Source organism: Micromesistius poutassou (genome assembly GCF_964030765.1).
Source record: "Micromesistius poutassou genome assembly, chromosome: 12".
NCBI lineage: Eukaryota > Metazoa > Chordata > Actinopteri > Gadiformes > Gadidae > Micromesistius > Micromesistius poutassou.
Window position 1 is genome coordinate 8076404 of NC_140282.1, and position 14907 is coordinate 8091310.

Genomic DNA, 14907 nt, shown 5'->3' on the forward strand with positions numbered 1-14907 from the left:
AAAGAGAACCTGTAGTTTGCAGACATTGTGTACATAGCTAATCTGCACTTGTTGTTAGATAGACGTGTGTGTGTGCAGCCACTAGCCTACTGCCTCCGGAGAAACTTTTCTATACATTCCAGTGGGATGCCTTGACCTAAGCCTTTATTTGTCATATCAAATGACGGTCCTAAGGGTTCTACTTGTCTCTGGGTCGGTCCATCGGGAGTACATCTGTGGTTGTGTGGATCTCAATAAGGAGTGGAGTCTCCCAGGGACCGCTTGGTCCATCAGAGACGAGAGAGTGGCAGCAGCGACTCCTTATAGGATGGTTTAAAGACGTATCAAGGCTACACTTTGTATATAAACAGCCTTACAACACCATGTTATAGGACACAAGCATACAACCTAAAGAGACAATCCATACATACACAACAGAATTACTCTCAGGCCTTCTCTGAAGGGACATTTAATTTAGTGTATTTTACAAATCTTATACTTTAGCCAGTATGCTGGCCTGTTTCCGCTTTATTACAGACACTGATGTGTGTATATACATATAGAGTATGTTAGAGGACAGCTTCATAGTTCTGTGCATAGGTATGTCAACCGACACTTTCACATGAATATATCCTTATTGTAGAATTTTACAACTTTTACAATGGTTAACGCTGCTGTGCTCTTGTTCACTTAAACCAACTGAATATTTAACTTAATGTGGTTAAGGAACACAATGTTATTCACGACGATGTGGCGAGCTTTGTCCAGTAGTGGAGTCTCGACTACCACAGTAGATGTTCGAAGGGAATAGTTCAATGTGTGTAATGCAAGATACCAGATCTCTATCTTTTCAGGACAATGGTTTGGGCGATAGATGAGGTCTATTAATCCTTTCTCAGTTTGGGGGAACAACACTTTGGAGCAAAATGTGATGACTCTACTCGAATTCAACTCTGACAATAATTGGACACAGTTTTTATTTAATTACCTGCCACATTTCTTAGCCCATTTGGTCTATTGACGAGACATTGAGATTGATTGGTTTGGAGATGGAGCATTCATTAAAACGTTTCTATGATGTGAAAGAGTGTGTGTTGGTTAGTGCTTGGGGGTTGTGGGGATTGTGTTTCCGTTGATTTTAAACCACACATCATTTTGCTGTAATACAGTTTGAGTTTTGCCCATGTTTCCAAGATGAACTGATCAAAAATGTATTGTGTGTGTTCAATGTATTCAGTGATTATATGCCTTGTACATGATGGTAGGGTAAATGCTGTAACATACTAGTCTAATGACAGGGTGGTCTTTAAACATGTCCTTGTAATTGGTTTTGCACTGTTACATTGATATGCACTGCTCAACAAAGTGGAACTGAAACATACCTCATTTTATATAGATCAGAAATGGAGAAAGTGGGTATGTTGTAATGATAAATAAATGACACAGGGACTTCATAATGTAGATGAATAAAGCTGCGAAGTGTCAAAGGGCTGCTCCCATGTTTTGGCCTGGACCTAATCAGGAGCCTAATTGACGGAGGAGGAACCGGCTGTAATTGAACAACATAAAGCCAAGGGTCCCGGCATGGTTAACCGACTCTGCTGATGTGCGTTTGTTAACACAAAATAGAGAAGGCACTTCTAGATTGTACTAAAGATGTGGACCGGAAAGTAGGAAGTTAAAGGTAACTAATATGCCGCTACACCCAGTGAAGGGAAGTGCTCCTGGTCAGATGGACTCGGGTGGTGAAGGGACGTTGATTATTTTATTGTATCGAAGACATTCATTCTTCTCACTACTTTTCTTGGATGCAATATTAACTACCAATGTTATTTTGTGGTGCATGTAGTTTTAAATGCAAGGGTTACAGGTTCACATTATATACACCATGAATGAGTTTTGTTATGTTGCCCAACATGTTTAAATTTAATTTGTTAAAAAGAAATGAGACCCTGCTTTGTTGTGATTGTAATAACGTGGAACTTTCACTCTGTCGTTTTAAATGTTCAGCTCTTTACATAAATGACCAAATATTGTATGTAGCCTTTAACAGCAGCAATGAAAATGTATTTGGTGACCACACCAAGTATATTTATTACATATAAAACAATGCCTTATAGACAAGGGACATTCAACCTGAACACAACTTGTAGAATAAAAGTTTCAAAACCTTTGCTGGTTCATGGTAAAGAATCACTTAATGATATAGCACACGTTGGCAAGTTTCTTAAAGGGATTTTGAGTCAAATTTTCCAATCAATGTTAATTACATGCACACAAAAATTTTAATGTCTGAAGGCAAAAAACATGTGCAATATAATAAACAGCTTATATTATTTAGATATATTTGGAGTCGAAGATTTCAATGCCTTTACAAATATAAGGCAAAAAGTATTTTTGATCCAGATTTAAATATTTTTACCTGTCATTTCTGCCAAGCTCAATTCTCTAATCTTTATTTCAACTACACAACCTAGGTTTATTTGTGAATGAAACAGAAACAGTCATCATTTTGCCAACAAGGTTTTTTTAATACCAAAGATGCATAATTTAAGTCAAGCAGCCTTTTTGATATACAAGTTGTGACCGGTAATGAACAGCAAACAAAGTCAATTATGTAAAGAATATAAATCAAAATACATTTACACTAAACTATAGAACACTCATTACAGTTTCAGTTCAGTCGTCAACAGCACATGAGAACGTGTAACAAAGACCTCGCTGTGAACAGCCTAGTAATGGACATGTTAACATCCTAATGAAACATGTTTACGTCCTAGTCATGAACCCTGTGAACATCCTAGTAATGAAACATGTGAACGTCCTAGTAATGAACATGTTAACATCCTAGTCATGAACCCTGTGAACATCCTAGTAATGAAACATGTTAACATCCTAGTAATGAAACATGTTAACATCCTAGTCATGAACCCTGTGAACATCCTAGTCATGAAACATGTCAACATCGTGGTAATGAAACATGTTAACGTCCTAGTAACATCCTGTGCAGTGACAGCAGAACATGTCCGATACTCCGCTATACAAAATGAAAGGGTTGAGCGAAGTCAACCGGCTAGTTTTAGCAGTTTAAAATAGTAAATATAAAAAAATAATAATAAGGGGAAAGTGTCTCTGGGTCCGGGCGTTGTGATTGGAGGAGGCGGCGGCGCTAAAAGCGGCGGGGCGCTCCTTTGAAGGGCTTGAAGCCGCCGCCATTCCCGCCGCTGGACAGTGAGTTATTGGTGATCTGCACGATGCGGTTCATTCCGGACGAGGAGTGGCTGGGAGGGAAGAGGAAAGGTTAATACCTGGTGGGCCGTGGGGCATAATGAACACATCTCCATCTCTCACAAATACACAACTTATCCAGCGTGGATCAGGAGCCGTCGTACACGTTCTCAAGGCTTCAGTCTGTCCACTTTGTAACAAACATGGCACATTTAATACGAAGAGTCACTGTAACAAGACAATCCAAACCATTTTCAAAGTATAAATAGCATACTAAAAACATTGCATAAAGTGTAAAGCAGGCCATGTGATCTCTAGGTTAGGTACCAGTCAGGTCTAGGACTCGGGTGAACCACCTGATCCACCTGTAAAGCCTGTCTGTGTTTACATTTGCAACACTACTTCTACTTTATCTTCTACTATTGAAGGTGAGAGAACTATCCCACCAGAAGTAGGCCGACTGATGTCTTTCAAACGCCACAACATGTTGTATAAGCCAATTTAATAAAACAATTCTGATTCAAATACAAATATAAATAATATTCTATGCATTGAATAACTATATCAAATGACATTGATTAATCACACATAGCCATCAATGTCCATGAATGAAATAACAAACATAAGCACCACCGTGTGGACGCTATACCCGCCTGCAGGATGGTGACCAGTGTGTACACCCCCCCCCCCCCCAGCGTAGCAGGATGTGGTCTGATCAGACCTGTAATGTGTGTTCACCAGCGGCCAGGAAAGGGAAGGTTTTTACACAACCTTTATGCTAGGTTTGTTAACCATGTGACAGGTCATACAACCAGCCTCTGCCTTGAACTGATTGGCTGTCTGCTCCAGGCATAAAGAGCTATCTGAGGAAACTGAATGCAGAAGTACTTATTTGTCCTGCGTTTACAGCGTTTCGTTATTGTAGCGCTACTAGAACGAGACGCATAACCGCAGGACGATTCTCACAACGGCTTAAGGCCGACAGTTTGATCATTCACCGCTCGGGTACAGATCCAGTAGAGCCTCAACCCATCATCAGCCTGAAGCTGTACACCCTGGTGGTGAAGCTGTACACCCTGGTGGTGAAGCTGTACACCCTGGTGGTGAAGCTGTACACCCTGGTGGTGAAGCTGTACACCCTGGTGGTGGTCTCACCTGGAGTGCTGCGCCATCAGGCTGCCCCGGTGGTCTCCCATCCTGCGGCTGTCCTGGAAGCCCCCGCTGCCCTGGGAGCCGGCGCCCCCGTGCCAGTCCTTCCTGCTGGGGCCCTGGTCCCGCCCAGGGTCCCGGCCAGGGGGGTCTCTGCCCGGGGGGTCTCTGCCGTGCCGCTCCACCACCACCTGTCGGCCCGACCCAAACGCCTGGACACACAAGACACATCCTGGTGTTAATGGACTGCTTCAGTGTGAAGAAAGCTGGACCTTTGGGGACCACCACTGAGGCCAACACACCGCTGGCAGAACACCTTTGACAGACACAGAACCATCTTCAATATTACTGCTCTTCCATCTTAAAACCAGCGGAATGCGGTCTTGCGTTTGGTTACTTTCTGATTCGGCGGCCACCAGAATGGTTTCACCTTCCACCCGAGTTAAACCTCAACTGCCAATGAGAGACTAAGGCCCTGTCCCAATTCTCTCCCTTCCCCTAGAGTTTGTGCGTTCCTGCAAAGGGGTAGGGTGTCCTAATACTTACTACAATAGGGGAGCAAGGGGGAGTGCCTTAAAAATCAACCCTTGAACGCTAGCCAGCTCAGGAGCTGACTTGCAGCTAAGGGCACTCAAAGCAAGTGTTCTTGTTAAGGGGAGCGAAATGGGACTGGGCCTAAACTGAGTCAAAGCAGAGCTAGTGTGGTCCTGAGGTTCTGACCTGGTCCCCCATCACCATGGGCCTGCCCCCCTCCCGGTCGTTGTAGCCGTGTCTCCCGCGGCTGGCGGAGGCGGCCCCCCTCAAGGCGGGCCCGGGGACGTCCCTGGCCGAGCGCTCGGCCCTCATACGCACCGCTCCGCTGAGGACACACAGAGGGACACGGTGACTCTATTAGGGAGAGAGTGGACGTTAAGACAGCCTCACTTGTTGTGGATAAAGGTGTTCTCTGAACAGCCAGTGCCCAACCTTGGGGTCGCAAAGAAAGAATAAATAACTTATTTGATTTATTTTTAGTTTTTTGTTGTGAATATGACCGGGTGCTCCCTCACTCAAAAGGGCCATCGCCCTCGGTAACCAGACGAATGAACCCAACCCGACGGAGCAACGGCGTTACACCATTAACTAGTAGTGAACTGCGTCTACGCTTTAATACAATGTTTATTAGTAATGCGCTTTACGCTCTTGCATGTGCCAGAATATATGCAACAGCGACCGCTGGTGTCACACTTTATGATGGGTAACGGAATACGGCGTAACACCGCCCCGCGGAAATAATGTCTGACATAGCAGCGGCCCGTGTCGCCATCACCTCAGAAAGGTCACCGTTTCCAACTCCTCCGCGCCCTGAAATACATAATCCATGTTTACCGCATGTCCCCCTTGTTGGCACTGAGGCCACCGTCGTTCTTCCAGCCCCCGTGGCCCCCGGTGTCCCGGGGGGAGCGCGTGTGGGACATCCCGGGCATGGCGGCGCGGGCAGCGGCGGGCCGCTCCGTCATGGCGACGGGCCGGCGCTCGTCGCGGTCCCGGCGGTCCGTGTCGCGGAGGTCGCTCCGCGGGGGCGGCGGTGGCGGCTCGGGACGGCGCACTGCCTCGAAGCTCTTGGGGTAACGGTCGAACCCGGCCGCCTCCCGGTGGGGGGCGGGCCGGCTCTTCTTGGCCTCGGGCTCGCCGTCGAACCGGCTCCGCCTACAGGAAGAGGGGCGGGACATGGGGAAGGTTACGCTAGCGGACCGACAGGTGCTCCAGGTTTAGGACGGACTGGAATGGAAGTCAAGAGGTCACAGTTGTGCTCAAGAGGAGCACAGAGAACCACTAGGACTCATTAGAGGATTCAACTGCAAACCAGAGTGCACCATAAGGGCGTTAAATATACAAACAGAGCACGTATACAGAGAAGTTATTTACTACGTCTCAGACCATCGGAACTAGATCTCAGATCCTCCTCACTGATCTCCGATCATAGTAACTGACCTCAGATCCTCCTAACTGACCTCAGATCCTCCTCACTGATCTCCGGCTCTCTTACCGGTCAAAACTGGCGGGCTGCACAGCGGCGGGCTCCTGGAAGCGGCCCCGGTCGCGGGCGGTGGAGGTGAAGGTGGTGAAGCGGTTCTGCTGCCGGCTGTACTCTGCCCCCCCGCCCAGACGCACCTCAGACTCTGGCGCCATCTTCTTCCCGCCGTTCCAGTAGGAGTCGTCTCGGCGGCTGAGAGGTTGAAGGCACAAACATCAACGACAGCTACAGCCACCCATCTCTGGACCAGTTTCATAGGCCAGATGTTTACTAGGGTGGTAAAATAGTATAAACAAGGATCCACGGTCTTTAGAGACACTTCTACTGGTCCGTCACATCTTAAACTTGTATGTCCTCATTAAGATCAGCACCTTCTTAAAGTAAACACTTTCCGAAATGGGGAATGTCCCCTACAGATTGTGGGCAGCATACCCATGCTCCACGTCCCGCCCTCTCTTCAGGTTGTTCCTCTTCTCCTGCTCGTAGCGCAGCTGCTCCTGCTGCCTCCTCAGCTCCTCCCGCTCGCGGGCCAGACGCTCCGCCTCCTTACGCCGTTCCTGACCACACAAGATACACTTTCAGAACACGCCCTCGCCCCTGTCCACGGCGACGCCGCGTCGTGGTACAACGCCGGCATCAGAACGACGAGGCGGCGACGGCGGCGCTACCTGCTCAATGCGGATCCTCTCGCGCTCCAACCGCTCTCGCTCCATGCGCTCCCGCTCCAGCTTCTGTCGCTCCATCTCCAGCCGCTGACGCTCGCGGAGCAGGTTCTCCCGCTCCTCGCGCTCACGCAGGAGGCGGATGCGCTCTCGCTCCCTGCGTTCACGCTCTGCGATCTCCCGGCGCCTGGACGTTGGAGAACACACAGGGCTCAACGTTAGGGAAACACTGAATACCAACAGAACGTCTGCGTATAAATGACCAAGAACATGGAGAAATAGGGAATGAATATGGGTACAGAAAGGACTAGCAGTTAGTTTTCAATACTAAATCAATATCCCTGAAAAGCGGTTTCATTTAGACTTTACGTAGCCTACCCCCTTACCCCCACACCCCTCTTACACACTTATTGTATGTTGTACGTCCTGGCACTTAAAAACAGCACTTAGCGTTGTGTAGCATCTTATCCTAGCTATCTCTGTTGTCTACGGGGAATGGGTTAACCTAGTGATGGTTAGTGCTTGGCACTTGGTTCTATGAACATCCTTACTGTACCCACAGAGATATACTGTTGCTTCTCTTTCTTCTGACTAATGTACTTATTGTAAGACTCTCTGGATAACAGCGTCTGCTACACGCCCTCAGTGTAACACCGTACCTGCGTAGCTCCAGGGCCCGGCGGACCCTCTCCAGACGCACCACCCTCTCCCTCATCCTCTGCTCCTTCATCTTCTCGAAGGGGAGGATCTCGTTGTGTCCCTCCTTGTTGAAGAACGGGCGACCTCTCTCCTTCATCATCTGGAACTAGAGGAGGGGGGGAACGCCGGAGGAATCAACAGCTGCGCTACGGGTAAAACGCAGCATCAAATCATGGGTCGAGACTAGAGATGTTCTGATACCATTTTTTCCTTCCCGATACCGATTCCTGAACGCGAGTATCAGCCGATACAGAGTATATACCGATACAGCATCTAGCATCGTACCTACTGATAGCACTCGTTCTTAATGAAGGCTTCTCTCATGATGACAGCGATGTATAATCGGTTCACTTACTGTCTATAATTTATTAATTAATTTAATAAATGTAAATGTAAATAATTTTAATTTATTTACAATAACATTTGTTTACTCGTAGTCAAGTGTATATGTATCCATGTTTTGCCGACTTGGTAGCTCTAACACAGGTAAGGTGGGAGACGTTGCTTTTCCAATGCGGAGTTCCACCTCTGACCGTTAACGAACGCAGCGTAACACCGTAGTGTTTGTGATTTTCTCTGCCTGTGTGGTAAATGAGTCATGTGATGTATCGGATCAGCGCGTACTCGCTGATACCCGATCGGAAGAATTCCTGACACTGGTATCGGAACAACTCTATCGAGGCAAGAGAGAGGAGAAGTTACGGACCTCTTCTGGTGGGATGAGCCACCTGGGATGTCTCTGCTGCTGCGGATGCGGGTGCTGATGCTGCTGCATGTTCATGTGAGGAAACCCGGGCTGGAGAGAAGGGCGGGGACATTATTAGTAAACATGAAACATCGGTTAGGGAACGGCTACGAGGCAAACGCTCACGGGACGTCTAGAGCAAGTTACCCGATCAAAGTGTCTGCCCCCACGTCTGAAGGGCTGCCTCATCTTGTTGAAGTGGGGCGGCCCTCGGTTATGAGTGAAGGGCAGCACTCCAGGGCTCTTGGCTCCTGTGGATGTAAACACGTCAAGATACGTCAGTACAGCGCCCTCTTCTGGTCCCTTTACACGCTACACCACCAACTAATGAAACAGCCCAGACATACGTATGTGCTTCTTGTCGTCCTTCTTCTCTTGGACCCCGGCGGATGAGGGAGCCTCTGCTTTCTCGTTTTTGGCGTCGGGTTTCTTAGATGCATCTTTGTTGTCTTTTTCTGAAGGTTTGTCCGGCTTCTTGTCGTCTTTTTTGGGCAGCGTTCTGTAAAACAAGGCAACGTTAGCATCTGCTCCGACGGCGGTGGGTTCATTCAGCGAACGGTTCTCGTCCTCCACCCACTTGCTTGTCTTGGATCCAGTGGACGTTCGCTTCTCACTGGATTTGCTTGACGTCATTTTGTCCTCCACTTCCTTTTTCGCTGCTTCTTTTTTGAATGGATCACTTTTGACCTTAAAGAACGGCAGAGAGGGAGACGGTGAGCTGGAGAGCAAACTTGGCTTAGAGGAAAACAATGGGGACATGGGGTTAACCTTTTATTATTAGTTTTTTTACAATTGGTGGACTTTCTGAAGAGAAGTTAACACTTTTATCCAAAACCACAAGTGAGGCTGGAAAGTCTTAAAATGCACTGTATCCCTGATACAGTTATGGGCCTTTCTGTGTTCAACAGATGTCTTGGTCAGACTGATATTCTACAGTGGTCCTCCTCCCTCACCCTCTCCACGTAGATCTGCTGCCCATGGAGCTCCGTGCGGTCCAGGTGGGAGATGCAGCGCACCACCTCCGCGCTGGAAGACATGGTGACCAGCCCGTAGCACTTGGACCCGGGGCTGCGGGCGTTGGTGACCACCTTAGCACTGAACACCTGGTGGTGATGAACAGAGGATTGAGACAGACTTCATGTCCCCAAGCCCCTAGGGGGGGGCTGAGGTGATGGTCGTACATCTGGCCGGTGAAGCCCTGCGAGATGTTACTGATTATGGGCTATGGAAATAGCATCATCATGGCTAAAGGATTTGGTTTGCAAAGACCCCAGGTTAATTAATGGTTGACATTTTCTACGTTGATTTTTGTTCAACTCATCTCACCCCTTGTGTGGGCGTCCATTCAACTGTTTACTCACTGAGCATGTTCATAGACTTGGAGACTGAGGCGGGCAGTAACAATTCTATGTGAAGGTAGTGTCTGCATTATAGGCGGTAGGATGAGTCTGATTGCAGATCAACAGTTTGGTAAATGGCGAGGGTAAGTGTAAGGGGGTGTTTTTAACTGATTTGAATGCAGCAAAAAGATTCAGTGTTTACACACCACTAGGCATGCTCAGACTTCAGAGACTAACCCAATTTAGGATTCTTTAACATTTAATGTTTTTGTGAGCACGGTGGGGGATTTTGGATCCAACTGAGCAGCAATGGAAGGTGCTAAACACGTGTTTGGAATATGATGGCTCTCCAACTCCAAGGTCAGAACACTCCAAGCCCGATAAGGGATGAGTTGGAACAAAACTCATGGCTGATTGATATCTGGACAAAGTCAGCAATTAACCTGGGGTCTGAAACTGGCAAAACCCTTTTAACATTACAATATTCCACAAAGCTGGGCATGATTTAATCAACTAACTCAAACTTAAAACAAAATTAGACTTTACCTTTCCATATTTTCCAAATAGGTTCTTTAGATCAGCTGCCTTTGTGTTTGATGAAAGGCCACTGACCCACACATTACGAGAAGAGCTGCTGGCACTACTGCTGAGACCACCTAGAGCAAAGATCCACAGACATTTAGCCACAGTCCTGCTCCAAAACCAATGGATATAGCAGTGAATAATGATGTATCTTTGTTGCCATTTACCTTTATCATCTTTTGCTTTTCCATCTCTATCTCTTGAAGAGCTACAAGGTAAATTAAAATACAAACAAAACAAAAAAAAAAAACAATACAAATACAGTGAATACTATTAAAATGTAATCCCTGCTGGAAACCATTTGCACAAGACCCATGGAACAAGACACAGCACAGAACACAGTCGAAGAAGAAAAAGAAAAAAAGTCTTCATGGCGTGGATTTGGATAATTCTGTGACAGGCTTCCTTCATCGCTTTTCCACTGGTGAGATGGATCAGGTTGTCAGCCAATTTATTCCCTTTGATCAATGTGAGTCTTCAGAAGTATGAGCTACTTCACAGCAAATCTTTCCTGACCCCCAGAAAAAATATTTGACACCTCAGGTACTACTACTTTTACAATGCCTCGTGCAGGAACTGGAAAAGGCATTAAAAGTGCTGGAAAGACGACAGTAACAGTGGGGGTTTCCTCTCCTGGTTATTGCCACAACTTAAACCAACTTCAAGGAATAAATTAAAGCAGTAATTGGCAGGGTTAGGTACATCAGTGAACATTCCCCTTAAGGAAAAGGAAAAAAAAAATCTTGAGGCTACCCACAATGCCGCGTTCTTAGTGCGCTGGAACTTGGTAGTATCAAAGAACTGACATAGAAAGACAAACCTCTTTGCTTGACCTGACGCCCCCGTAGAGGAGGGGCCTTTCTTCCCAGAATCCTTCTCTTTGTCTCCCGTTTCAGCTTTCTTCAGGCTCTCCTTCTTCGTGGGGTCAGCCTTGGATCCGGCATCGTTCTTACCCTCCTTGTGGCCCCCTGACTCTTCGGCGGTCAGGTCGTCGTCGTCATGGTGGCCCGTGGGCCCAGAGGGGCCCTCGTGTTCGTCAGAGCTCTTGTCGGGATCTAGAAGTTTCACATGTTTACCTGTCTCCAGGAGGTCGTCCCCATCCACGTCCAGCGTGATGGCGTCTTCGTTGGGGATCGACACGGAGAGGTGATCGTCCTCGGCTTCTTTAGAGGAGTCCATTGCTTCGGCCTCCGTCTCTGCCACTTCCGTCTCTGCCTCCGCCTCCACCTCTGGCTCGGTGTCGGCCTCTGGGTCGGCCTCTGGGTCGGCCTCTGGGTCGGCCTCTGGGTCGGCCTCAAGCTCGGGCTCCGAGTCGGCCTCGAGCACCACCACAGCCTCCGGCTCCGGGGAGGCCGCGCGCTGGGCCTTCACCTCGGGCTCCGTCTCCACCACAGGCTCGGCCTCGACCGCCGCTTCCTCGGCCTCGATGGCAGCCTCTGTCGTGGGCGGGGCCTCTGTCGTGGGCGGGGCCTCGTTGGAGGTCTCCTGCCCGGCCTCAGGCTCCGCCAGGCTGTCCTCAGACGGCGCAGGCTTAGATTTTTCGTGAGCAACTTCCTCTGTTTCAGTTACATCTGAGGGATTGAATGAGGATAAACATGGCAAAAAAAATAACAACTTTTTAACATCGACATGGGTGTATGCAACTTCACCTAGAAAGTAGAACACAAAGCAAATCAGGGATTAGCGGTCGAGGAAGTGGGCCGCACAGGAGGAACAGAAACACGCCCGTCGCTGGCGGCTGAGGCCGCGGTCGTCCATCCTTCACTCCACCAAGAGCTAGTCACAATTCAATCCCGATGGCGTCTCCTGGCATCTGGAACTTCTTCAGGTGTCCCCCGGGTTCACATGGCGCGTGAGTGGGGGGGTGGGGGAGAAGCATCTATCCGTCCATCAGTCATTTCTTCTACAATGACAACCCATCTCCCCCATGCATGGTGGTCAGTCTAGAAGTCTTGCAAATCATCTTACGCCAAATCATCTGGGACTCTTCCATGGCGTCACATAACCAGGGTCGTCATTGTCCGTCTTGGCAATCAGATCATTCAGCCTTGAGGAGAAAACCTCCAGTCTTCAAATCCACACCGATGTGTAATGCCCAGTCCAGTGTGTAACGCACGGCCCGTTGGCCTCAGTGCTTGATGTCCTTGTCAAGTCCGAGGGTGAAGCGCTGTGTTATAGGCGGTGAACATCATGCAGTTCCTTCAATGGGGTCGCAGTAAGAAGGCGTACCCTGGTGGGTTCACTTCTAGGGAGTCGAATACTGCATCTTTACAAAAACCATGCAGAGCATGGCCATTAGGCTGCCCCCATGTTGCCATTGCTTTCCGATCGTAGATGGCCCTTTGTAGAAACGCATTAGTGTTTGTAATGTCGACATGTGTCCTCTGTGCACCGTTCACTTGTGACCTAGTTAGCCACGGTAGACCCGTGTGTATTCCATGTAGGTTTCTGTGGCTTTATAGGAGGAGGGCTACCTGGGAAGAAATGTTAAGATACCTCGCTGAGCGTCCACACATACCTTTCTCTGATTCATCTTCTTCAGTGTCCTGAAAAACAAAGACCCAAATTGAGCATTTCATTAAATAAGTTAATCACTTCAACTTCCTCCAGTGTTCTGGTCAAACCTGACCAATTTTCCCACTTTCCTAAATCCATAATTACATTGCATTTGTATAGCCCTTAATCACAGTTAGTGTCAAAGGGATTAGCCTGTTTGTTTATCCTGATTGCCTAACAATGATCTCTGCCTTCATGGTGTTTAGTGAAGTTGTCTTTAGTCAACCTGAATGACTGGCATAGGAGATGACTAACATAAGGTTCACCCAGCAGAGGTAGAGCAACAACACAGGTTTGAACAAGTTCTCCTTGTATACAAGATGGATATCACCTAGTTGAACAACAATTGCATAATTTACAATCACATGCAGTCGTTGCAGCTACGCTAAATGTGCCATCCTCCGTTACACGGATATATGGCAGATACATGTACTTTAGGCTAACCTTGGCACAGGAGTCGTCATCCAGAGTATTGTCAGTGTCTGATTCCATTTTCTTTCCTACAAGAAAAAATGAAAGACATTCAGTGGCAAGATTAAACAGCTGGGAAGAAAACCATACCGTTACAACTCAGTTAAAACCACTGGGCGAAATACCCTGTGACAGGTGGGGGTCTATGAAAAAAGAAAAATATATATATTGTTGTTGTATATTGTTGTTGGCCCTTGCAAATGTCACTCAAAATGTACTTTAATTCTGTTCCCTCATCAGGTCTCCAGAGGAACCAACCTCAGCTCGGAGCAGACTATGACGTTCACTAACTGTTGGTGGAGGGTGGCTGAAACATAGGACTACTCCTGATTTCTCTACATTACATTAGAAACAGTGACAACTATTTTATCCACTATTAGACTCGGCGAGTAAAAATTGAGGCCCAGCTCAAGTGTCCAGCTCAGGAGCCGACACTGATTCTGAGTCCAAGGTTTCAGCACGACACTGGAGCAATAGGTCCCAGAACGCCCCGAGGTTTGTGACACTGGTTTAAACCTTACCTTTAGTTTTCTTCCTCGTGGGTGTGTCTGCAGCCAGTGGGATCTCCACATTGCCTGGCTCGGCACCTTCATCTTCCACAGCCTAAAACACCGACAGAAACACGGAGTGACAGTATCAGAGGGTAGGTCCACACGAGGCAGAGGGGACCCCAGCGGTGAGGCTCTGATAAACACAGCAAGTGTCACGGCGAAACCAGGGCCCTACATAACAAACTGACCAGTTAGACCTACTGGTATTACTGGGGGCCCATACATAACAAACTGACCAGTTACACTCACTGGCATTACTGTGGGCCATGCATAACAGACTGACCAGTTAGGCCTACTGGTATTAGGGCCCATACACAACAAACTGACCAGTTAGACTCACTGGTGTTACTGGTATTACTGTGGGCCCATACATAACAAACTGACGAGTTAGACTCACTGGTGGTACTGGTATTACTGTGGGCCCATACATAACAAACTGACCAGTTACACTCTGGCATTACTGTGGGCCATGCATAACAGACCGACCAGTTAGACCTACTGGCATTACTGTGGGCCATGCATAACAGATTTAGACTTATTGGTATTACTGGTAGAATGGCTAAACTGATAATTAATTATGCAACAATGTAGTTTTATAATTTATGAAATCCAATGCAATAACTTGCATACAAGCACAGGTGCACGACGTGAACCAAACGTCAACAATAACAGAATAACAACATAACTGCTAGCCGAGCACAGCTGGCTAGCGGCTAGCAGCGCTCGGCTAGCAAGGTTGCAGGGCATCGCGGTCGGTGTCTGCACGCATGTGTCCCCTGTACCGCTCCGTACCTGTTTCAACCGGGCGATCAGGACGCTCTTAACCCCGGAGCAGTCTAAAGACCTTCGTTTAAGCTCGGACTTCAGATCAATTACTCGTAATTCGACTATTTTCTTGGACTCCGTGGAAATGGCACCCGACGCCATT

At 47.7% G+C, this 14907-nt stretch overlaps 1 protein-coding gene across 1 annotated transcript; it reads right to left on the minus strand.

The window, feature by feature from the left end:
* Positions 1-2492: 2492 nt before the first annotated feature.
* On the minus strand, positions 2493-14906 carry sltm (SAFB-like, transcription modulator; the record flags this gene model as incomplete). The annotated part of the gene is made up of 20 exons (XM_084476671.1): positions 2493-3260; positions 4363-4568; positions 5077-5215; positions 5725-6045; positions 6386-6565; positions 6806-6930; positions 7042-7222; positions 7695-7840; positions 8441-8530; positions 8627-8730; positions 8827-8978; positions 9057-9166; positions 9433-9582; positions 10366-10475; positions 10569-10609; positions 11222-11972; positions 12920-12947; positions 13402-13457; positions 13950-14031; positions 14772-14906. The coding sequence occupies 20 exons, from the start codon at positions 14904-14906 to the stop codon at positions 3149-3151; spliced, it is 3219 nt and encodes a 1072-aa protein (XP_084332797.1). The 3' UTR covers positions 2493-3148.
* Between the last annotated feature and the right edge of the window lies 1 nt (position 14907).